The following is a 26,024-nucleotide window of genomic DNA, read 5'->3' on the forward strand; positions in this document are numbered from 1 at the left end:
GGGGCTGTTGCAAGTCAAAACAAGTTTTCCCCGCTGCTTCAAGCACATCTTTACTTGCTGGAGGGGGTGGATAAATACGACATGCATTGCGTGTGTACAGTGTGTCTACGAAGAGTGCATGTGTGGGTGGGTGAGTTAAGGAGCAACCAGGATGATTAGGGGAATGGAGACTAAAACATAAGGATGAAAGGTTGCAGGAACTGGGCATGGCTATTCTAGTGAAGAGAAGGAAGGACCAGCGGAGACGTGATAGCAGTCTTCCAATATTTGAGGGGCTGCCACGGAGAGAAGGGTCCAGCTATTTTCCAAAGCACTTGAAGACCAGACAAGGAACAATGGATGGAAACTGACCAAGGAGAGATTCAACCTGGAAATAAGGAGGAACTTTCTGACAGTGAGAACAATCAAGCAATGGAACAGAAGTTGCCTTCGGAAGTTGTGGGAGCTTCATCATTGGAAGCGTTCAAGAAGAGACTGGACTGCCATCTATCAGAAATGGTGTAGGGTCTCCTGCTTGGGTGGAGTGGGGGGTTGGACTAGATGACCTAGTTAGGTCCCTTCCAACTCTATTAAAAACACCACCGCAAGGAAGAAAGCCAAGTCTGTCCCTAAACCCTTCCCGTTCTCTTTCAGTGCGGGCGGCAACTTCGAAACTAAGAAAACACACCCGTCCCGTCTCTCTCTCCTCTCCCCCTCACCAAATTTTCTCAAAGTTCACGGCCGCGCCCTCCCGCGTCGTTCTCCAGGGAAATCTTCCCAGCGCGCATCACGGGACGGGTGTGAGCATGCGCAGCGCGCTCCCCCGACTGGGGAGATCGGGTTGCCGGAGCCCAATGGGAAGGAGAGCGAGAGTACGGGAGTCAAGGAGAGGGAGGAGGGGCGGAGGAGGAGAGAGGGAAAAAAAAAACCCGGATGTGGCGCATGCGCGGCGGGGCCTGACTGGACGCGTCTGCGGCAGCAGCAATAACAACACGACGACGACGCAGGCGGCGGCGGTCGCCGTCGCTTGGAACGTCCTTCCCTCGCGCCTGGAGGCCGTTGGCGCGCGCGCGCCGTGAGGGAGCCGCGCGCCGCCCCTCCCCCTCCTCCCTCCCTCCCTCCCTCCCTCCCCCCCTCTCTCTCTCGGGGAAGGCGGAGCGAGGAGAAAAGCAGCGGCGGAAGAAGAGGGGAAGGGGCCAGTGAGGCCCCCTCGCAGGCCGGCCGCGGCGACGGCGCAGCCCCCCGGCGGGGTCCCGACTGAGGTAACGCCCCTTCCGCCTCGAGCCCCCGCTTGGGTTCCTCGGGGCAGCGCGGTCGCCTTTCAGTGCCAGAGAGCTGCAGCCTCCTCCTCCTCCTCCTCACAGGGCGGCGGGGACTGCAACGCCCGTCATCCCCGGCCTGTTGGTGGGGAAGGGCAGCGTGGCCCCCCACAGCGGAGGGGAGGCTGCGGCAACCGCGTCGGCGAGCGAGAAGAACAAAGGGTCTGGCTTTGCCTCCTCTTCCTCCTCCTCCTCCTCCTCTTCCTCCCCCGGGGAGACTCCAAACGGGGCATGTTTGCTTGGGAAGAAGTAAGTAAGTTGCCCGGAGTGGAGACCGAGGGAGGGAAGCCCCGTCTTCGCGTGAACCGCAAGTGCCCAAAAGCTTCAGGGCGTCTCGCCATTCTGCCGTACCTGCCTTTGAGCCCCGCTTCTAAAATGGAGCTGGAACCGTTTTGTTTTGTTTTGTTGCGGGGCTGCAGCTGCGCTTCGTTTGCTGCTTGCAGCAAAAGTCCGGTCGGGGGAAGGGGAGGAGAGGGGGTATCGCCAGGAAAAATAAAATAAAACAAATAAACGGATTGCCACGAAGAGAATTATGGATGGAGTGGGACGGCTTTCGTCAAATCGGGGGAAGCTCTCTCTGTTTGTGTGTATTGGGTGTCGTCTTTGCTCTTCGTGGTGGTTTTTCCTACCCTGTTGGGTTACTTTGTTCCTGCCAACGACTCAAAAAGGGTTTGTTTGTTTTTAAAGGGGGTGGGGGTGGGTGGGAGAAATATCTGAATGTCTGCATTGTGAATGGGTGCCGGTCTCCACGTGCCTTTGGTTTTTTTTAAAATTCCTCGCAGGACTTTTTTGGGGAAGGGAAATGAGATGAACGCAGGAAAAGTCAGACGGAATCGAGTGCAAACTTTGTATCTTGTTTCTTTCCAGATGGAGGACAATATCGGAATGATTGGCGCCTAAGGCTTTTTAATAGGCGCTGGATTGAAAGTTGTTCGCTGAAGTTGTGTGTGTATGCTTTAAATGTTGATTTTAATTTTTCCAATACAGAAGGGGTAAAAAAAAGTATCGTTTTCCATGGTCCTCTGGGAGGGGGGGAACCCCCCCTGCTTTCGAGGACAATATTTCCTGAATAAGTAGATACATTCTGTGAAAATGTAAGGTTTTTATCTTTGTTAGTAGAATCTGTCACTTAGTTACTGGTGGTGTTATAACATAAGGAACTTGATCGTAGTAGATTTCTTTCTGTTGCAAGGTTCTTTCTATACCACTTGTTTTCAATATTAGTCAAACTGAAACCTCTGTTGAAAAATATTGTAGAAGTGAAAACTGATATTGGATAGGAATACCAAATTAGCAGATAGATTTTAGCTTTTAGCCAGTTCAGAAATCTTCCCATTATCTGAAAATGCCTGGTCTTCCTTGAGGGTTGAGAAATATGTAAATGTTCACCTTGACATTAGAATTCTTGAAACTTTGAAATAGATTAGAAACTGTGGAGTATATGATTCTGACTCTCCATAAGTGTCTGAAGCATAAACTTATTTGTGCCTATAGTAAGAAAAACCTAATTGGACCTAAGGAAAAAGAATCGATCTTGAAATTGATTCTTTGATCTAAAATCATTTTAATGTTTTGCACACCCTCATTCTGTCCAATGTTGGCCTTCTGATGATATAATTTATATGGCTTTTTTCTGTATTGCTCTAGAGAAGCTTAGAGAACTCTCTGGATAGGTTCCTGCAGTGCTGGAAAGCTGGGAAAACAAAAGGGGAATATCCATTACTAGTTGAGGAAATTGCTTTTCTAGATGAAGCCCAAAAACAATTGAAAAAGTTTAGATTCCTCTCTATTTCAGAAGAGCATTGGCAAAATTTGTTTTATGAGTGGTAGAGTTTGATAGGAATTTCCAACAATCTATATGGGCAAGTTTAGGTAAATTCTCAATTAATTTAGAAAAGATTTTATCAAATTACAGCAATATTCTGCTCGTTAATAACCCACTCCACCCCCAAAAACCCTGTTTAAACCTCTTGCAATCAATCCTCCACCCATGTTATTTCAGTACTGTTAAACTTGATAACCACCTCATATTTAGACGTGACTCTTTTAATGTCATATGTCTTCAGTTGAGCGACATCTCTGAGATTCAGTTTCTTTTGTAAACAGTTGTGCATTAAAAATACACTCCTACTGTTCTTCAGAGTAGCCATCCAGTTTCCATTCTACTTGAAAGAACTTTTCCTACTATTAAGTGACAATTAAGAAAATGAGATCTCATTGTAAGAGTTATTTCCTGACATTTACAATTTATCATTTACTTCTCACATTAAGGCATATGTTATAGTTCTGTAGCATTATGATTAATCAGCATATAAAGATGTACATGCTTATGGTAAACTTAACCCAGTTTTCTGAGTTTGCACAACACACTTGGCTGGCTGAGATTGCACAATAAATTTGGTTGACATGTGCTCTGCTGCTTTATGGTTGATGTATCTTGTGAATAGCCTCACTCAGAAGCAAGTCCCATTGAATTTAATGGTGCTGATTCTCAGGTCCTAGTTTATGTGTTGTTCTGTAATAATTGACAACACTTATGCTATTCTTCTGAAACGTTATTGAAACATTAGTCTTTCTGTTTACATGCAGTGTTTTTATCCTTTTTAATGATAACATCTTGCATTTTCACACAAAGATAATTATAAATGATTCTTTGTTTTGTTTTTCCTTTTGAATGTCTTACTTGAATTTCTTTTTGACAATATTTTGATTAAATATTGGATTAAAAATCCAAATAATTAGCAAAAGAGAAATGCATCAGGTTTATTTTCTTGTAGCTGGATTTGGCTTCCATCTAATGATCAGTTCTATAGTCTGAAATGTTACTTTTTAATCCCTTAATTCATGCCTATATATATATTCTCTTTCTGAGAGTCTTGCTCCTTGATAGAGAGGAAGTTGCCATTGGAAATAACAATATATTATATATTTATGATGATTTAGTGAGAACATGTGTCCCCTTTGGATGTTAATGGACTCCAATTCCTGTGAGCCCCCAGCAACATGGCCAGGGGTCAAGGCTGGAATTCTTATTGTGCAATACTTGATAGGCCACAGATTTCTTATTCCCTCTTTAAAAAACCACTTCAGAACAGTCTTTACACTATTTTACTGCTTACAGAGATAAAGACTTTTGATATAGTATCCTTTCATTAGTTTCTTCCTTGTTATGGCACATGTTTTTCAGGCCTTTGGCTTGTTAACTAGGCTTTTTCTTATTGTAATGGTGTTATTACAGTTCTTGTAAATTGTTTGGTGCCTTACCAAGTGTAAAATAGAATAGAATTTCTATACTAATTAAATAAAGTTCATTTTTTAAAAATTGTAGCGCAGGGTAAGACAATTAATTTTCTCAAGTGGCCAAATGAGAAACTGGAACTTTTTGAAGAGCTGAAGCAATAGGTTTGTGAAGGTAGAATAGCTGTGCATACATTGGAGAAAAATAGCAGCCATCCTCAGAACAAAAGCAATGAAGTCTTATTGTATGCATAGTGTACTGTTAATTGCATTTGATATCTAATTGCCAATTGACCTCACGGGGGCTGAATAGGGACAGCCAAAGAGCTAGATCTGGCCTGGGGGCTGTAAAATCCCCAAGTCTGGTGTAGAAGAACATTTTTATACCTGTAAAGAGGAAGGACATAATCAGAGAGATTGAGATGCTGAGCCACTGAGCATTTCCTTCTGCTGTATGGAAGTTTTGAAGAATAATTTTATTAGTAGGAATAATGGCATGCAAAGGCTTTATGGTTCTACAAAGGGGGAAAAAAGAGATATATTACTTGAAATTAGTAGGGGGTGGTGTGAATTCTATTTTCTGAAGTCTGATTGTATTGAAACAAATTTAAATCACCAATACTAATGATAATTTAAATCTTGTATATGTCTAGATGTAATGATGTGTTTTATTTCCTTTCCCAACAAAATAATCATATTTTAACTACTAAAGTATAATATATGTTTGAAAAAATAAAGTTTATCATAGTTCGTCACACAATTTATAGAATATGGGTAGGAAATGGTCCATCTAGCCATCTATGTACCCATCTGGCCTGTTGAGGCTTCTCCGTTTCTCTTGTAATATATTATTAGCCAGGTAAGGAATGGAGATGAACACCACCCCTTAGATTGGATAGATTGGGCAGGGAAAGCCTTTAGTGTTACCTTTTTTTTGCCATGCACTCCTGCAGATTGTTCCACCCAGCTTTACCAAAAAGCTAAAAACCCTGAATAAAACTTAACCTTGCGATTCATCTAAACAGTATTTTTGACATCAGAATTCTGGAACTGGTTTTCCATTGCTTCCCTTCCTTCCTCCTTTTTTTTACTTCTCCAACTACCGGTAACTAGCATCTGGAATTCCAGGATGCCTGAATCCCACTACCAAATAGACTTAATTTTGCTTAGCTTCCAAGATTAGCAAAAATCTGGCTAGGTGCTGCCGTAGTTAATTTTCTATTGTTTCCAATGAAAAAAAGAACTTTACAAAATGAAAAATGGATTTGTGGAAAGAAAAGTTAAATGGGCTTTTGCACTGATATTTTCTAAAGGATAGGGCCAGACAAATTGGTGTGAGCAACCACTATTTATGAAAAAGTTTCCTTTAGAGAAATGTTCACCATCTCTACACAAAAGTGCTTTTATCTGGCTTCTTTTACTAGTATGCATATGATTATAATCTTACATGATTCTCCTGGGTAATAAACTTCATTAAATTCAGTAGTATCTATTTGAAAATTTGCACACTTAGAATTGAATGAATTGATCCATTGCTCTTTTGTCAACATACTAAATGAAACATAGACACAAACATGATTTTGATTTTATAAAGTGTTGCCTTGTGATAGTTAGAGACAACTCTTATAACACACAACCTGGCAATTAGCTATGTTCATACCTTGGTTGATTTGACTCTGATTTATTATTCCAGTGTATAGTATATGACACTGGTGACAATACACCAATGCATTATTTAAACACATTTCTATTTTATTTGCATTTCTAATGATTTCTCCTTTGGGAAGTATTTTATGTTTACTTTTGCTTGCTACTATTTTTGAATGTGGTTCATAACTGTATTTACTGTTCATTACCTCAGAACATTTATAAGAAAGGAGCATATAAATCCTAATGTGTTATGAAAATATAGGTATTTATAGATGAATTCAAAGGGAATGTTTGTAAGTAATGAAAATCATTTTCAATGATGATTTAATATTAGTTTCCTTAACCAAACATAATAAACACATCTTTTTTCTGTTTTTCTAACTCCCAAAGGGTTTTAATGAATTAATTTGAACTAAAACCCCTTTTTCTATTTCTGGATGGCCACTAGAAGTTGCTAATGTTGTTATCAAATGCTAGGGAATTATTTTCAAAGCCTCTAATTGAGAAATATTTGAATAGCTTCCATTTGCCCAATGGTACAGTTTTTCTAAGCATATTATCACCATGCATACTTCCAAAATGATTCTCCATCAGACTTCAAATGTCAGTGATGGTGATTACTGAACACATGTCACATGTTCTGCTTAGTAGCTATGGTACGGTGCTATTGGCAAGAAAAATGCATTGATATTAGCACTTGGTTCCATTAAATTGATTTTAAAGATTCTGTTTTGTCACTTAATATTTATTCAGTCTTCAGTCTAATTTTTTAGCATATGTTGTTAATTTTTGCAGTGTTGAAAATCTCAGGATTGGCTTTCATTGATGGGATCACCCAATCTTAACAGCTCTCCTGAAACTGAGAAGGGTGTGGCTGTGTAAATATGAGATTTCTGTGGGGAGTTCCAAAATGTGGGAGTGATATTTGAAAATGCCTGTTTTATAAATGGCATTCTCATAGTAACAGAATCTGGAGGGTTACAGAAGAAGGTGGCCCTTCAGAAAGCTGGTGTAGAGTCTGAAAAAGTGTAAAGGTTTTCCCTGCCCAGTCATGACCGACTTTGAGGGGGCGTAGTGCTCATCTCTGATTCTCAGCTGAAGGAATGTGTTATTCAGAGGCTTCTATATGGCTAGCATGAAAAGTGGTACCTATTTATCTACTGGCATTTGCATGCTTTTGAATTGCCAGGTTGGCAGGAACTGGGACAAGTAATGGGAACTTGCCCAGTGGTGGGTTGCTACCAGTTTGCACCGGTTTGGGTGAACTGGTAGTGGCAATTCGGACTGGGTCGCCAAACTGGTAGGAACAGCAGGCTGACCATGCTCCTGAACCGGTTCCCTGGTCACCCATGCCGTTGCAGGCATGGTTTTTTGTCATTTTGTAATGTTCTGCGCATGCACAGTACTATTTACAGGCAACTGCGCATGCACAAGCAACGCATGCAAAGCGCACATGAAGCAAACTGGCAATAATGCCAGCAGCAACCCACCCCTGAACTCACCCCCTCGTGTGACACTTGTGTCTTGAACTTGGGCTGTCGACTTTCCAGCTGACAACCACAACATTTTAAATTCTGAGCCATTGTGCCACCCTGGTCTAGAGTCATGTAAGCCTTAAAGGTGACAACTGGCACCTTGAATTGCACCTGGCAATTTAGAGTGGTGTAAAAGGGCCATTTGAAATCTCCAGTTATTCTTTATTAGTAGAATATTATTGTGAGATACAAGGCTCATGAATCAGGTGCTGAAGATCCTTTTATCTGTCTCTATTAAGAATAGTGTTTTTAGCTTCTGTTTGTGTTTCCTCATATCAAATATATCATTTCCCTATATTAAACTTTCCCTTCAGGTACGAACTGTCGTGTACAGTTATACACTTATTTTTCAGAATTTATATGCTGCTCCAATCCTGATGACCTGGGGTGGGTAGCAGTAATGAAAGTAGATCTTCTCCAGACTTGCTGATTAATGATAGGAAACTAAAGCAATCGTGCAATTGTCTTCCCTGATACATGAACACTTAAAGAAGTATAAAAACATGCTTCTAGACAGAAAAAAACCCACATTTTTTTCACCCTGAACTGATCATGGTAACAAAGAGTCTTCTTTATGAAGAAAATGTGCAAGGTATTGGATTATCCTCTTCACAATTTAATGGATTGCCCAGTGTCTAAAGAAAGGCATGAGCTAGAATATTAAAAAAGGATATAGCTCTGTGGTTGAGCCCTTCCCCCTTTAGAAGTCCCTCTGGCAACAAAGTAGAAGTGGAAGAACCTAAGGAAAGAGGGAGTTTTTTATTCACACATTAACAATTCCCTATGAGTTTTTAACATGTCACTCTATTGCTTTTTATGGAGCTAAACATTGGTAAATGATTGTTACTGAGGCATTAGGCAAGCTATGCAAAGGCTGTAATGATATTTAAAGCATGCAGAGAATGCTTCCCAATGCTGTCTCTTAATTGTTCCAAGTATCCCTTTGGGGCTGAAATATTCTGAGGAATGAAAAGGGGGCATTACATTGCATCAGCAGAGCACCCTCTTAATTGGAAAAGCTGTCATTCCTTGAATTCTGTTGCTTCTGTTAAAAAGATGGCTGGGTTGATAGCATAGATTGGAATTTTATGGAGACTGGCTAAAGCCACATGGATATGCTAATGGTGGCTCTGTAATTCAACCAATACGTGTATATTACTAGTGCTTTCTCAGAAATGATTTTGGAGCTTCCCAGTTATCTTGAAATTTAAGCGTTAATTTTAACTCTTATCTAGAAGGAGTGCCAACTATCTTTTCCAATCAGTATCTTTTCCAGAATTTAAAAGTCAGCTTCAGTAGTTTGCAGTGTTGAAAGCAAGGAAATTATTACACATGAAATGCTATTACTGAAAGCTGAGAAGACAGCTACATGTAAAAATTATTGAGATTATTTTTGGGCCTAGTGAGGGCTAAGCACTAAGACTGGATACATAACAGTCTTTAGATTCTTTGGGGGTTGTGTGACTTCCTCCAGCCATTTCCAACACTATCTTTCCCTTGAGCATGAACTTTTGCTGGAAGAAAGTCTGTGCGTTTAATAACACTTGACTGAAATGCTGTCTTTTAAGCTTCCTCTCCTAGAGTGTTAGACATGTGCAGATGTTCTCTCAGCAGGTGCCATTGTTCAATTTGTGACTGTCACCTGGAGCTGTGAAAAGATCTGAGGCACATATTAGTGTTTTAAAACTGAAAAGAAAGAAAATGGAAATAATGAAGGAAGTACATGAATGGTGTGTGAAGAAAATCAATGACAAGAGCTTGCTTGCCTTTTGTAATACTTGGATCTAGGACCATCCAAGAAAATTGAACAAGACAGATTCACGTTACCTGAAAAGAAAGAATTAATATAACATTTGCTCTCACAAAGATAGCTTTGAGACTGCTAATGGAAGGTGAAACAGAGCCATGGATAGTAAAAACTATGGGAAAAGGCTTGCTGGCTTCTTCTAAGCCAGTAAATGTAAGCATTTAAGTCCAGAGAGCTAACTGACTTGGTCCTTGGAAGCTTGCTGGCTGTCTTTAGAATGCTGGGAAAATTGGGATCCTGGACAAGGTAAGTCTTTTCTCCATAGTGAGGGGAGGAGTATCCAGGATGGGTTGACCTTGTCCTCTCATTGATTGGGCTGAGTCAGATAAGCTCTTTGAGCCATGCCCTGGTCACCAGGTACCACCCAGTTATCGACTCAGCCCCTCAACGGGCGGCTGTGATCATCCCAAACTCCTGGAAAATTTTAAACAAAGGATTGAACTCATTGTTAACTGGATTGCATTGGCTGCCTTCCTGCCTGAGTGAGTAACTGGCTCTTGGCTGATTCCCTGGCCGGGAAGAGAGAGAGAGAGAGAGAGCACGCACAGCAAGCCCTTCAGGGCAACGTGCAACCCAGGTCATAAAGAGAGACCGAGGGCACTAATCGAGACTGTGGGCAAGGGGACGCGGCCCTGGAAGCCCCGGGAAGGCAGTCACGTCGGAGAGTCTCAGCTGTCGCCGGAGCTTTCTGCTGCTCCCCTCGGGGTCGAACAGCGAACCGCGGCATTTTTAAATGCAGCGGAGCGCCCGTGACTGCCTGCGAGTGCCGGAGAGAGATAGTGGCCTGCAGGAGCTAGCAAAGCTCAGAAGAGAGCGGAGGAAGCGAGAGAGAGAGCTCTCCAACGGCAGCCCCAAAGGCACAAGCCGCTTCCACGTGTTCCCAGGGAGAGGAACTTTTTGAATTTGGAGTCGGTGGCCATTTTGGAACCACGTGATCCAAGATGGCGGTGCCCAGCAGCACAGAGGATTCCAGCAGGACTCAAACCTCCAGCCCAGCAGCCAGCAGACCCACTGGAGGAGCAGCTAACCAGGTCAGAGACTGCTACAGAGGCTGCTAAGGGAAGAGGAGGAGGCAAGGCAAAGAGAAAGCACCTCTCCTCCAAGGGGGCCAAAGAGGCAGGCTGCAGCTCCAAGCCCCCAAAGTCTGGCTCCAAATATGAAAGGCGGAGGCACCGAGCCTTGGAGCGCATTTGCCACAAGGCCAGCAGCAAGAGGGCTACCCCTGGCCAGGAACCTGGGGAAGGATTTCCAGGGATTCTTTTTCCTGGCAGGACTGCAGATGGGGAACCTCCCCACAGTAGGATTCCCTTTGATACTTCGGGCATCTGGCGGACTGCACAAGGATGGCAATCATCCCCAAGCCCCACAGCAGCGGGACCCTCGCCACAACCTTCCCGTCCACACCTGCTGGCACAGGGGCGGGAATACCACCCACATCAGGGATGCCCAACTTCCAGGATATGATGATATGGGCCTTCCAGCAGTGCATGGCAGTAAACTTTCAGCAGCCACAGATGCAGCCCCAGGCAGCCCCCGTGCTTAGGGTCTTGGAAGGGCTAGAGACTCAGGAGGAAGATTTTCCAGAATCACGTGCCTTCTCCCAGGGGGACAGCGATTCGGATTCCGAAGAGGGTGAAATCAGAGAAGATAGGCACTCTGAGGACGAAGGCATGCCTTCTCCCAAACCTACCTTCTCCAGATTGTTCCAGCCCTCTTTGTACAAATTCCTTCTGTTCAAGGCTAAGACATCTGCCAAGCTTGGCAACAGGCCAACAGAATCCCTGGTACAACCCCAGGGATTATCAGCGGAAAACATTTTTGAGGAGCAGGTCATCGAGGCAGACACAGTGCCCACACCCAAGTCTTTCCTAGACATGATCAAGTGGCAATGGGCCTCTCCCACAGCAGGCCCCATGCACACTTCCATGGACAAGACCTTCAATGTGGACAGGGACATGGCCCAGGTGCTTTCGCAACCCACCATCGACACGCCTTTTACAGCCCTGCATATGCCTACTAACATGCCAGGGGAACCAGAGGATGCCCTGAAGGTGGAAGAGAAAAAAGCTGACCTCACCTTACAGAGGACGCATCAAACAGCGGCCTGGGCAGTGAGAGCAGCCACCACCTTCTTCAACCGGTCTTCTCTGGTGTGGCTGCAAGACCTGCAGCAGCGAATCCCCATTTCGGATAGCAGGGCCCACCAAGATATCAACATGCTGGTGGCCGCCACCCAATTCTCCTCTGATGCTACCTTAGCTGCAGCCAGGTTTGCCTCCAGGGCGATTGCCTCATCTGTGGCATCTCGCAGACTGCTTTGGCTGAAGCAGTGGCAAGTGGAAGTACGCCACAAATGGCACCTGGCATTGGCCCCCTTCATGGGAAAATCCCTCTTTGGAGCAGCCCTCGACCCATTCCTGGTAGAGAACAAGGACAAGCGGAAGGTGCTCCCTACCCTTCACAAGAAGTCCAGCTTCAGGGCGGCGCCATACCCTAGACACCCCAAATCCCGGGGGCAGGATTTTGGATCCTGCTCCTGGGGTCAGGATTCCTTCAGGGGGTTGGAGTTTGGGTACTTGGGCCCCAGGCAGTACCAGGGAGGTTTTTCATCCAGGCAGAGATACCCAGAGAGACAGCAGAGGGCAGGCAGAATAGCCCCTTTCGAGGGGATGGAGGAGGAGACAGCGGGCACTCCTTCCACAAGAACTAGACCTAGATCTAGCTCACCTCCCGTTGGGAGGCGCTTGGCGTACTTCACCGACCGCTGGGACTTAACCTCCTACAACAAGTGGGTTCAGAACACCATTCGGTATGGTCTCACTCGAGTTCTTCTCTAACCCCCCAAGTTCCTTTCGGAGCTGCCCTGTCTCAAGCAACCCGACCCGGAGGTTGCTGATGCAGGAGGCCATCCAACACCTGTTGGACATCAGGGCCATCCAGCCAGTGCCTCTAGAGCAGCAAGGCCAGGGGTATTACTCTATTCTCTTTGTAATTCCTATGGCCTCGGGCGGCTGGAGAGCAATTCTTGATTTGAACCATTTCATCCACCATCGGAGGTTTAAGATGCATTCACTGCATTCCATCCTGGAAGGGATTAGGCAGGGAGATTTTCTCGTCTCCATAGACCTCACAGAGGCCTACCTGCATATACCCATAGCCCCTGAACACTATAAATATCTCAAGTTCTGTTATCTAGGGTGCCACTTCCAGAATTGAGCCCTGCGTGTCGGGTTGTCGTCCGCCCCTCGAGTTTTCATGAAGGTAATGGCGGCATTGGCAGCTCACCTGAGGCAGGTTCCTGTTCAAATTCAATGTTATTTAGATGACCTGCTGTTGCAGTCGTCCTCCTTCAAGGGTGCGCTACGGGATCTAGACACTACTATGGCAGTCCTGAGAGACCACGGGTTTTTGGTAAACCTGGCCAAAAGCCACCTTCACCCCTCCACTAGTCTGGTCCACCTAGGAGCCCAGATAGATACAGAGGCAGGCATGGTTTCTCTGTCATCAGAAAGACAGCTCTCTCTTAGGCTGCTAGCTGTTCAGGTAGCCAGGGGGCGTAGGGTATCCTTAGCCACACTGTCCAAGTGGCTTAGCACCATGGTGTCTGCCATTGGCATTGTCCCTTGGGCTCGGTTCCACACCAGAGACCTCCAATGGTTCCTTTTGCCTTTCCAGCGAAGGCGCATGAGCTGCTCTCAGACCAAGGTTCTTCTGCCCACAGAAGTATCCCGCTCTCTGACTTGGTGGACGTCTCCGGCAATCTCCAAGGGCGAGATCTTCAGAACGCCAGACAGGGTGACGGTAACAACGGACACAAGCCTGTTTGGATGGGGCACCCATCTGCGGGCTCAGATGGCGCAAGGACAATGGAACCAGACAGAACTGACTTACAGCATAAACTGGTTGGAGTTCAGGGTGGTCCGCCAGGCCCTCCTTCAATTTCATCATCTTGTCAGACAACATCACCACCAAGGCTCATATAAAGAGATGGGGGGACCAGATCGAAGGCCCTCATGAAGGAGGCCAAGCGACTGGGGCAGTGGGCTGAAAGGAACCTTCTGTCATTGCCTGTGGAACATATAGCGGGGGTGAACAACATTGTGCCGACTGGCTCAGCCGGTCCAAGGTGGACAAATCAGAGTGCAGGCTGCAGCCGGCGATATTCGAGGAAGTGGCAAGGCACTTTGGACGCCCGGAAGTCGACCTATTCGGCACCCCTCTCAATGCCCAGCTCCCGAGGTTTTATTCCAGGTATCAGACACGGGGGCGGAAGGGGTGGACGCTCTCTGATGCCCATGGCCCCGGGGGCTCCTCTATGCCTATCCACCATTACCCCTGATTCCCAAGGTCATACAGAAAATCCTGCGGGAGGGGGTGGAGGGGGTGGTGATTGCCCCACACTGGCCCCAGAGGCCTTGGTTTGCCGATCTTCTCATAATGGGGGAGGAGTATCCAGCCCTCCCTGATACGGTTATGTAACATGAGCGTTATGTTTGATAGTTGAGCTGTTCTGTTGAAGAAATAAACAAAGGTTGAAACTAAGATAATATCTGGAGTGGATGACACAGCGAGTCGGATAAGGTTCTTCGCCAATAACTGGGTGGTACCTAGTGACCAGGACGTGGCCCAAAGAGCTTATCTGACTCAGCCCAATCAATGAGAGGGTAAGGTCAACCCATCCTGGATGCTCCTCCCCCACTATGAGAAGAGGTGTATCAGGTAAGTACCAACGCCCTTTCTCTTTTATGCTTTTGAGATGAAAAAACATTAAGCAACTTGTGGTGCAAGTTTGCAATGAAATGGGTAGCTGCCTCTTTCATCCCTTATCATCAAGAGCAGGGGTCTCCAACCTTGGCAAATTTAAACCTGGAGGACTTCAACTCCCAGAATTCCCCTGCCAAGGTTGGAGACGCCTGGCCTAGAAAACAACTGCAACAACAAAATGTCTGGGAAACAGGTTACAAAAAGAGGTTCAGTGTGCTGGAGGTTGGTTCTCCTTTGAGCCCTTTTTATTTGTGTAATTGCTACCGTAGTTTTATATAAGCATGTTTTATGTATACATTTTGAAAATAAAATAAAAGTGTGCAGTTCTTTGGACTGGTGGGCAGAAATGTGCTTTAGAGTATATGGGATTGCAAATATAGTGCCTATCTATAACTCCCTTTTTTAGAATTGCACAACAGCTGCATGATGCCGAAAAAAGGTGTGGCTATTTTCAAGTGTTGCAGACAGGTGCTACTTTCACTGCATGCTTGGAAACAGATTTTTGTCTCGTTTGTTTCTTTGTTTGGAATTTAAAGTCAGATTTATTAATTTAACCCTGTGTTTCCAGTTTCAGCTTAGTTTGATATCTGCCTTTCCCTGCTTGCCTATTGTTGCATCTATCATTCAACTGCTGCTTTCGGTACTTATTATTGTATAACCTCTTCCTTTTCTCAGATTTGTTTTTTCAAGGTTTCAATATCAAGAAGTTCCTTAAAGTAAACTTAATGCACTTGAATTTGTTTTATGTATGTTTGCATAAATTCAGTGCAGGGAACAGTCTATTTCTACTCCCTCCCAGAGCTTTGGTGCCTAAAAAAATTGTACTCCCCCCTGCTAAAGAGAGCAAAACAGCCGCATCAGAGGACTGCTTTGGTGGTTGTAAAAAGACAGGAGACATTTTCCAGCCATAGAATTTTTTTTAAAGTAACTGTACTCATAATTATTCAGGGGGAGGGTAGATAAAAGACTGCAATCCAATTCCACAGCTTTGTTTGTTATTTTAGAATAGCGGAGCTCTGAGGTCCAAGGTATGTTCATGTGTGATAGAATATTCTTCACTTGGTTGAATGGTAAATCAATTGGTAAAATATGTTTTATCTTTTTAAGCAATTTTTCAAGCATTTTGGTTTGTCTAGAGTTAGTAAAGGGGTAATCCTTGGCTTATGACCACAACTGAGGCCAGAATTTATGTCACTAAGGGAGAAATTTGTTAAGTGAGTTTTGTCCCATTTTATGACTTTCCTTGCTGCATTTCTTAAGTGAATCACTGCAGTTGGTAAATTAGTAACGACTTTGCTTGCTAGAAAGACTTTTAAAAAATGGTCACATGACCCCAGGACACTGCAACCGTCATGAATATGAACCAGTTGTCAAACGGCCGAATGTAAATCATGTGACCTTGGGATTGTTGCAATGGTCATAAGTGTGAAAAATCATAAGTCACTTTTTCCAGTGCTGTTCAAATGGCCACTAAAGAAACTGCCATAAGTCGAGGGCTACGTGTAGTATGTTGCTGAATTTCTGTTACACAATGTTGTTGGATCTGAGCTAAACTGTTCAGAACCTCAGTTCCATTTTTACTCTGTCCCTTGAGTGTTTTATTATTTTGTTATGGAGGTTTGTATGGTTGTATTTTTGGAAGGCAATATATAAAGATGAGGATGAGGAGAATGGAACGACTCTATCTTGTGATACTTCTAAGAAGCCTGTTTTTTATGAGAAGAGAGGCACAGAAAGTGCATAACCTAAAGAGAGGTGCAACTTTGCTGGATGATGATGGGTCCTTGTCTCTTCTACTACACCCTTTGGCTCTGCTTTTTGCCTTCCGGAGGCATGATGCAGCTTCCGTTGAGTTCTTGTGGGTAATTGTTTTTACCTCGCTTGTGGATTGTAAATGTGTTCTTGCCCTTGTTGTTTTTGTGTTTTCTATGCTGTGTTTACTTGTTGTAGTTGGCCAGAGTCATGATTTTTTAGATGAGCAGATATATTAATTGGAAGAAAAGAAAGAGAAAGAAAGAAAAGTGGAGAAAGGAAGGAAGAAAAGACAAGACAGTTGAATTTTACACTTCTGCTGTCACCACCTTTCTGGAGAATGGAAACACTTTGATTTGGAAGAGTGCTAGGGCTCTCACAACATGTGCAACTTAGCTGCAAACTCTGTATTATAATAATGATGATGATGATGATGATGATGATGATGATGATGATGATGATGATAGTAACAATAGCGAAAAGCAAACTGAAGCTTCACTTCCTGGCTAGTTGCTTTGAAGTATCAAACCAGAGAACTGGGGCCTTATCTCCTTTTGAGATGAATACAGAAGCCTCCATGTTATGATTTAAGAATGAATGTAACTGCGGATAAGAAGGAAAAATGTAAATCTAGCTTTTACCACTGATTTTTTTTAAAAAAACAAGCAACATCTCAACAGTCTCCCGTAGAATTGTGGGGAGACTAGACCCAGATCTTTTAAGTGGGGCCTGGACTCATGTAGATTAAGATTGTATCAAATAAGCAAGAATTGAGTTGGTCAAACCCCCAAAACGTTTCCAAAATAAAAGCCAGAGACAAATTCTTTGAAGCAGAGAACAATTTCCAAATATCAGGATCAAAACCACACACCTGAAAATAGAATAATCTATTACATTATGTCTGATAAATTTTGCTTCTCCAGCCAGGTGATCCTGACTAATAACTGCTTCTATAAATTGCAACTTTGGTTCAAAACTTTTAAGAGCACTTCCTGTTAACTCCCTAGAGCCATGATGGCAAACCTATGGCACGCAGAGCCCTCTCTGCGGGCACGTGAGCCGTCGTCCCAGCTTAGCTCCACTGCACCTGCGCAGGTACCCCCCGCCAGCCAGCTGGTTTTCGTGCATACACGGGGGGGACACATGCGGGAGATGTGCATGTGTGGGGGCAGGCGCACACGGGGGTCACGCACATGCGTGAGGGCAGGCCACAATGGGGGGTTGTGTGCTCATTGCATTATGGATGTATGTGTGCACATGTGCGCTTTTGGCACTTGGCACCAAAAAGATTAGCTATCCCTGCCCTAGGGATTACTGGCTCAGAATACGTCATTGTCTCTTGCGTTCGTTCTGTTATTCTCAGATTCCCTGTCCATCTGCCTTCTCTACACATCAAACAGTCATCATTTTTTGCTCAATGACTGTTTTCTTGACTCCAAGTCACACCCTCCCTCACTTCTGTCCTGTCCCCAGAGAAGTTCATCTTCACTCCTACCACAGTTCCTCCTATGTTTTGCTAAGCCCTCTACTTCTTCTGAAAACTAACTCACCATGTAGCTGTTTATAATCTCCATATTGCTAATATTTTTCTAGCAACCTTTATCCCTTTTCCAGATATTCTTTTTTCCAGGTGGTCTCCCTTCCCCTTTGATATCTCACGCCTACTTCCTTTTAAGAAAAGTTTTTTTAAAAACAATAAGAGGAATTGAGGAGAACCTGTTGGGCAAATCCAGACAAATTCTTCATAGTGAGGGGAGGAGTATCCAGAATGGGGTTGACCTTGTCCTCTCATTGATTGGGATAAGCTCTTTGGGCCACGCCCCAGTCACCAGGTACCACCCAGGGATGATCACAGCCGCCCGTTGAGGGGCTGAGTTGATAACTGGGTGGTACCTGGTGACCAGGGCGTGGCCCAAAGAGCTTATCTGACTCAGCCCAATCAATGAGAGGACAAGGTCAACCCCATCCTGGATACTCCTCCCCCACTATGAGAAGAGGCATATCAGGTAAGTACCCACGCCCTTTTTCTCCTCTCCCCCCTTTCCCATCTTGGACTTTAGATTTTAAACTGATAAATAATCCCTGTTGTTTTACCTGGGCAAATCTAGACTTGTCTGTCTTGTCCTCCCACATGTTCCTAAGCATTGCTGTTTCTAGATCAGGGTTTCTTAAATGTTTTGCCATCACACCTCACTTTACTGTAATCTAGTTGTACAAGTATCAGTAATTCTCAATTGAGCCCAAAATTTCTGTTGTTAAGTGAGAAATTTGTTAAATGAGGTTTGCCCCATTTTACTCCATTTTACTTTTCTTGCCACATTTGTCAAGGGAATCACTGCAGTTAAGTTGGTGACACGGTTATTAAGTGAGGCTGGTTTCCCCATTGACTTGTCTTGTCAGAAGGTCGCAAAACAGGATCACATGACTCTGGGACACTGCAACTGTCATAAATATGAACCAGTTGTCAAGCATCCAAATGTAAATCTCGTGACCATGGAGATGCTGCAATGGTTGTTAAGTGTGAAAAATGGTCATAAGTCACTTTTTTCAGTGCCATTGTAACTTCAAATGGTCACTAAATGAACTGTTGTAAGTCAAGGACTATCTGTACATACTTGCCCTAAAACTCAAAAGGAACAATAAAAACAATGCAATGAAACTTAGATAAAGGTGGATTCATTGAAGCAATGTACTTAAAAAATTCTTCACACTTCTCCTGGACCAACATAAATTTTGGGCTCAATTGTGGTCATAAGTTTGAGGACTACCTGTATTGGATTTGCAAGGTTAGCACAATTCAATTCCAATCTATGCTCTTTGAGAAAACTGGAAAGGGAAAGATGGCACATTTGATTAAAAAAAAAAAAACAGCAACCCTCCAACCTTTATGTTTTTGGGAAAGAAGTATGTTTGAGTTAGACTACTTCTCCATCCAATTCATTTTACTCAATTTAAATATTATAGTGGTAACTGAAAAAAATACGGCAGACCCACAGAAAACATTTCGCGGCTGTTCTTGTAATGTTTCGCCATTTCTTTTCTTTTAGGCTTTCCCTAGACATCTCTGGCCCACTGGTTGGCAGAGATCTTTGGTCTTGAAGTGAGAGCTGCACCAATGGACAGTATGTCTATTACCAACACGCCAACCAGTAATGATGCTTGCCTGAGCATTGTTCACAGTTTGATGTGCCATCGACAAGGAGGGGAGAGTGAAACATTTGCAAAGAGGGCTATTGAAAGCTTAGTTAAAAAACTCAAGGAGAAAAAAGATGAACTGGATTCCTTGATCACAGCCATAACCACAAATGGAGCTCATCCTAGCAAATGTGTTACCATTCAGAGAACGCTGGATGGAAGGCTTCAGGTTAGTAGAAACGTCTCTAGAGCTCTGATGTTCTTTATGTAGTGACAAAGAAAGAATGGGAAGTCACCCTGCTTGCCTATAACCTGTAGAAATGGTGCTTACGGATGAATGTTTTTGTAGCGTTCAGTAGAGTATAAAATATTTCCTTCATTTCTTAGATGATTTTCCTCTGATTTTCCAGTGAATTTTTCCTATGATTTCCAATCTTTTTAGGTGGCTGGTCGAAAGGGCTTTCCGCATGTAATTTATGCACGGTTATGGAGGTGGCCTGATCTTCACAAAAATGAACTCAAACATGTCAAATATTGCCAGTATGCATTTGACTTGAAATGTGACAGTGTCTGCGTGAATCCATATCATTATGAGCGGGTTGTGTCACCTGGCATTGGTAAGTTTGTTCATAAATCCATGCGAATTGTTGGATTTAAATTAGAAATTGGGTTAGCTTTAACAACAGATTCCTGACTCCCCTGTTTTCTGAGTCATCTGTTTTGATTTCTACCTTGCAAGGCAGTAGATTCCAGACTGCTAGAAAAGATTCTTGTGGTTGGTCAAGGGATCTTTCAACATTGTATTTTTCTTCCCTATTCTCTTTGGTTGTAGGGAAGATATAACAGGAACAGGGACAACCAGAAACAAGATTGCAGTGCTTAAGTGCAATGTTAGTCATTCCAGCAAGGTTTTTTATTTTTATTTCAAAGAAAGAAACTTAAAACTCCCGGGAGATATGCCGGAGAAAACAGCTGTCATTTAAAATATTCCAGATTCTTTCCTGCCACTATAGTTAGGAATTAGTCAAATTTCTCCAAGTGATTTCTTCTGCAAGAAATGTTCTCCGTAGTGAGGGGAGGAGTATCCAGGATGGGTTGACCTTGTCCTCTCATTGATTGGCCTGAGTCAGATAAGCTCTTTGGGCCACGCCCTGGTCACCAGGTACCACCCAATTATCGACTCAGTCCCTCAACAGGCGGCTGTGATCATCCCAAGCTCTTGGAGAATTTTAAAGAAAGGATTGAACTCACTGTTTACTTGATTGCATTCGCTGCCTTCCTGCCTGAGTGAGTAACTGGCTGTTGGCTGAGTCCCTGGCAGGGAAGAGAGAGAGAGAGAGAGAGAGAGAGAGAGAGAGAGAGAGAGAGAGAGAGAGAGAGAGGAGAGAGCGAGCACAGGCAGGAAGCCCTTCAGGACAACGTGCAGCTCAGGTCATAAAGAGAGACCTAGGGCATTAAACTCAAACCTCCAGCCCAGCAGCCAGCAGCCCCACCGGAGGAGCAGCTAACCAGGTCAGAGACTGCTACAGAGGCTGCTAAGGGAAGAGGAGGAGGCAAGGCAAAGGCAAAGAGAAAGCACGTCTCCTCCAAGGGGGCCAAAGAGGCAGGCTCCAGCCCCAAGCCCCCAAAGTCTGGCTCCAAATACGAAAGGCGGAGGCACCGAGCCTTCGAGCGCATTTGCCACAAGGCCAGCAGCAAGAGGGCTACCCCTGGCCAGGAACCTGGGGAAGGATTTCCAGGGATTCTTTCTCCTGGCAGGACTGCAGATGGGGAACCCCCCCCCCCACAGTAGGATTCCCTTTGATACTTTGGGCATCTGGCGGACTGCATAAGGATGGCAATCACCCCCACGCCCCACAGCAGCAGGACCCTCGCCACAGCCTTCCCGTCCACACCTGCTGGCACAGGGGCGGGAATACCGCCCACATCAGGGATGCCCAACTTCCAGGATATGATGTTATAGGACTTCCAGCAGTGCATGGCAGTAAACTTTCAGCAGTCACAGATGCAGCCCCAGGCAGCCCCCGTGTCTAGGGTCTTGGAAGGGCTAGAGACTCAGGAGGAAGATTTTCCAGAATCACCTGCCTTCTCCCAGGGGGACAGCGATTCGGATTCCGAAGAGGGTGAAATCAGAGAAGATAGGCACTCTGAGGACGAAGGCATGCCTCCTCCCAAACCTACCTTCTCCGGATTGTTCTAGCCCTCTTTGTACAAATCTCTTCTGTTCAAGGCCAAGACATCTGCCAAGCTTGGCAACAGGCCAACAGAAGCCCCGGTACAATCCCAGGGGTTTTCAGCGGAAAACATTTTCGAGGAGCAGGCCATCGAGGCAGACATGGTGCCCACACCCAAGTCTTTCCTAGACATGATCAAGCCTCTCCCGCGGCAGGCCCCATGCCCACTTCCATGGACAAGACCTTCTTCAACGTGGACAGGGACATGGCCCAGGTGCTTTCGCAACCCACCATCGACATGCCTGTCACGGCCCTGCATATGCCTACTAACATGCCAGGGGAACCAGAGGATGCCCTGAAGGCGGAAGACAAAAAAGCTGACCTCACCTTACAGAGGACGCAGCAAACAGCGGCCTGGGCAGTGAGAGCAGCCACCACCGCCTCCTTCTTCAACCGGTCTTCTCTGGTGTGGTTGCAAGACCTGCAGCAGCGAATCCCCATTTCGGATGGCAGGGCCCACCAAGACATCAACAAGCTGGTGGCCGCCACCCAATTCTCCTCTGATGCTACCTTAGCTGCAGCCAGGTTTTCCTCCAGGGCAATCGCTTCATCTGTGGCATCTAGCAGGCTGCTTTGGCTGAAGCAGTGGCAAGCGGAAGTACGCCACAAATGGCGCCTGGCATCGGCCTTCTTCACGGGAGAATCCCTCTTTGGAGCAGCCCTTGACCCATTCCTGGTAGAGAACAAGGACAAGTGGAAGGTGCTCCCCACCGTTCACAAGAAGTCCAACTTCAGGGCAGCGCCATACCCTAGACGCCCCAACTCCCGGGGCAGGATTTCGGGTCCTCCTTCTGGGGTCAGGATTGCTTCAGGGGGTTGGAGTTTGGGTACTCGGGCCCAAGGCAGTACCAGGGAGGTTTTTCATCCAGGCAGAGATACCCAGAGAGACAGCAGAGGGGCAGGCAGCAGAAGAGGCCCTTTCGAGGGGGCGAAGGAGACAGCTCTCTCTTAGGCAGCTAGCCGTTCAGGTAGCCAGGGGGGGTAGGGTCCTTAGCCACACTGTCCAAGCTGCTTAGCACCATGGTGTCTGCCATTGGCATTGTCCCTTGGGCCCGGTTCCACACCAGAGACCTCCAATGGTTCCTTTTGCCTTTCCAGCGAAAGCGCATGAGCTGCTTCCATACCAAGGTTCTTCTGCCCACAGAAGTATCCTGCTCACTGACTTGGTGGACGTCCCCAGCAATCTCCAAGGGCGAGATCTTCAGAACGCCAGACAGGGTGACAGTACAATGGACGCAAGCCTATTCGGATGGGTGCCCATCTGCAGGCTCAGATTGCGCAAGAACAATGGAACCAGGCGGAACTAACTCAAAACATAAACTGGTTGCCCTCCTTCAATTTCATCACCTTGTCAGGGGCAGCCACATCTTAGTCCTCACAGACAACATCACCACCAAGGCTCATATAAAGAGATGGGGGGACCAGATCGAAGGCCCTCATGAAGGAGGCCAAGCGACTGGGGCAGTGGGCTGAAAGGAACCTTCTGTCATTGACTGCAGAACATATAGTGGGGGTGGACAACATCAGAGTCGACTGGCTCAGCCGGACTGAGGTGGACAATTCAGAGTGGAGGCTGCAGCCGGCAATATTCAAGGAAGTGGCAAGGCACTTTGGACGCCCGGATGTCGACCTATTCGGCACCCCTCTCAACGCCCAGCTCCCGAGGTTTTATTCCAGGTATCAGACACGGGGGGTGGAGGGGGTGGACGCTCTCTGATGCCCATGGCCCCAGGGGCTCCTCTATGCCTATCCACCATTACCCCTGATTCCCAAGGTCATACAGAAAATCCTGCGGGAGGGGGGGAGGTAGTGGTGATTGCCCCACACTGGCCCCAGAGGCCTTGGTTTGCTGATCTCCAATCTCTCTCGGTGGACAGGCCCTGGAGGATCCCCTAGGAGAGTATCTCCCTCAGCCAGGGATCGTTGGAGCACCCGGACCCTCAGTGGCTTCAGTTGACCGCTTGGCGCTTGAGCGGAGCATCAAGGTGTTGGATGCTCTGACAGGCCCTCCTTTCGAACCCTTGCGAACTGTGTCTCCTAAGTTTTTGACTCTTAAAGTTGCCTTTCTGATGGCTATCATCTCAGCCAGGCAGGTTTCCGAACTTCAGGCTCTGTTGGCCAGGGAGGATCTTTGCGTGTTCCACCATGACAGGGTGGTACTAAGGTTGGACCCCTCCTTCATCCCTAAGGTGTGCTCCTGCTTCCATCGCTTGCAGGAATTGATATTGCCCAATTTCAGCCCGGACCCCTCTCACCCGTTGGAGAGGAAGTGGCGCACCCTAGACGTAAAGAGGGCTCTGAGGATTTACCCCAGAAGAACCCGGCCGAACAGGAAGTCTGAAGCCCTGGTTGTCTCTTTCCAGCCGGGATCCCTGGGGAACAAGTTGACATCCACCACCATAGGCAGGTGGTTACGAACCTGTATTGTTACCGCCTACCAAGCACAGAGTCTGCAAACAGCGAACTCTATTATAGCGCATTCCACACGAAGCGCGACCACCTCAACGGCCTGGGCCACCCAGACTTCATTGACAGAGATCTGTAGGGCAGCTACGTGGTCTTCCCCCTCACCATTCGTGAGGAACTACAAACTGGACTCCTTTGCCTCTGCAGAGGCTTCATTCTGGCATAGGGTGTTGCAGGCTGTGCACAGGGCGGAGGTGACGTCTCACCAGGTATAAGGTTTGTGCGAGCTCTTAATAGGGGTAACCCTCCCTAGGGACGTGTAAGCTTTGGCACGTCCCATCCTGGATATTCCTCCCCCCCCCCCCTATGAGAAGAGGCGTATCAGGTAAGTACCAACGCCCTTTCTCCTGGAGCTCCATACAGACTTGGTCCCTTCTGGCCTTGGATCCTCCAGTGATCTTGAATTATTTGCTTACCCTTCCTTATCTTTGCATTGCAGCATTCAAGAGACCTTTTGTTTCATAGTTGTGGGTTTTAATGTTGCATCCTACTGCTGTCAGGGGTCAAGGCAGGTTTTGTGACAATTGAGATGTGTTTTGCAGCCTAGGCTGAATAGCCTTGAAAAGCTAGAAAGATGGTTGGACCCAAAGAGTACTTGGATGGAAGAAATCCTTGAGGGCTACACAGAGAAATCAAAACACATTCTGGAAAACAAAAAGCAGTGGCAAATAGTTTAATGTTAATACTAAGAAAGCCACGTACTGGCCCATATAATTTCAGGAGTGAACTCTGTTCAAGGTAGACTTACAATTAGCTCAGATTTCCTCACAGATTTCATGGTACTTTGTGGAAGACTCTTGAAACCGTATTACCTCATGGACTGTATTTTGAATGTGGTGGATGGGTCTTTAACCATTCCTTAAAGGTCTAAAGGGATTAGAAAAAAGTCTGACAATAAATGTTTGCCTTGATGGAAAGGAAGAATTAATTGGTCCCTTGTCCAGCTTTGAAAGCTGTTGGTTTTTTTTTAAAAAAAGTATTATTGTTATCAAACAAGAAAGAAATATTGCTTTACTGAAATATTATCATGGGATTATATTCCAGAAATGATAGGATAGAAAGACAGCTTCCAGTTTGATATAAAATTTTGTCAAGTAGAGAATTTAAGAACATAATTTAATAATACTTTATATGCATATTTATTTAAATGGCCACCCATTTCAAAAGAATGACTAGGTGGTATATAGGGATCAGAACAAGAAATACAGCATAGAATTCCCACAAAGATAATGCAGTAACCTCAGTTACAAAAATCACATCATCAGTAGCGGCAAAACTCACCTAATCTGACTGAAACCCCTCATGAAACAACCAGGTCTTGGGGCCTTATAAAAGGTGTATTGTCACAGTTTTTTTTTTTACATAAATCCAGGCTAGTGGGCTCCAAAGTCCCCTCCCCAACCTGGCCTATAGGAAACACACCCAAAGGACTCACTATTTGCTATGCCTCTCTTTCCAGATTCTGCTGAAGCTCCTGTTCCTCTACTCCTCCTCTTTGCAAGCCCTACTTCTGGAAAACAGTAACTCTTCTACTTGCCTTAAGCTGCTTCAGGCTGTTTTAGTTTCACAAATAAACACAAACCATCTTCACATTCACTCCAACACCACAACTCCAACATTACCATACCCAGCTGCTTCTCTGCTCAGCTTTTACAGTTGCTGGACTGGCTAAGCCAGGGAGAGATCTTAAAGGGACAGGGCACCAACGGCCCAGTGCTGATCATTTTTCAGGCAGCCTATCCTCTGATGCATATCTACATATTTCTGTTCATTGTTTGTTTAAACATTTGGATGGTAAAAATGTTTATTCACTAGTATTTCAAACTGGTCTAATTACTGTATATTTTCTCTTTAAAGATCTTTCAGGATTGACTCTGCAAAGTTCTGGTAAGCTATACATAACATTTTCTGCATTATAAACAACATGGAATCTTAAATTCAAAGCTACATAAACATTGGGAAAACTATTTTTCTGCAGTAGAAAGAATAGCGAATTCTGTATTATGCAGTTACATGAGTCACAAGGAAGTGTTCTGTCATCATATGAATGCGGAGAAAGAGAAAATATGATGTTATGATTGTTGTTCTTGTTTGTGTTCTTAAAGGAATACAGAAAAATTACCAATTATTGCTTGAGACATTTAAC

At 45.2% G+C, this 26,024-nt stretch overlaps 1 protein-coding gene and 1 long non-coding RNA gene across 3 annotated transcripts in view; one reads left to right on the plus strand and one right to left on the minus strand.

The window, feature by feature from the left end:
• Positions 1–895: 895 nt before the first annotated feature.
• SMAD4 (SMAD family member 4) overlaps positions 896–26,024 on the plus strand; it is a 40,718-nt gene continuing 15,589 nt past the window's right edge. Inside the window, exons 1-4 of one of the 2 annotated variants that reach the window (XM_081942651.1) lie at positions 896–1,241; positions 19,091–19,407; positions 19,621–19,795; positions 25,736–25,765. In XM_081942651.1, coding sequence (XP_081798777.1) covers positions 19,159–19,407; positions 19,621–19,795; positions 25,736–25,765 — 454 coding nt within the window. In that variant the 5' untranslated portion in view covers positions 896–1,241; positions 19,091–19,158. Of the gene's footprint in view, positions 1,242–1,515; positions 1,548–19,090; positions 19,408–19,620; positions 19,796–25,735; positions 25,766–26,024 lie in introns of those variants that run through there. The other variant, XM_081942652.1, reaches the window with a different exon arrangement.
• On the minus strand, positions 2,876–25,761 carry LOC309386832. The gene is made up of 3 exons (XR_014174506.1): positions 24,627–25,761; positions 4,923–5,050; positions 2,876–2,991 (listed from the first exon to the last, which is right to left on the minus strand). It is a non-coding gene; the product is annotated as an uncharacterized lncRNA (long non-coding RNA).

Source organism: Natrix helvetica, assembly GCF_964273705.1.
Source record: "Natrix helvetica genome assembly, chromosome: 2".
NCBI lineage: Eukaryota > Metazoa > Chordata > Lepidosauria > Squamata > Natricidae > Natrix > Natrix helvetica.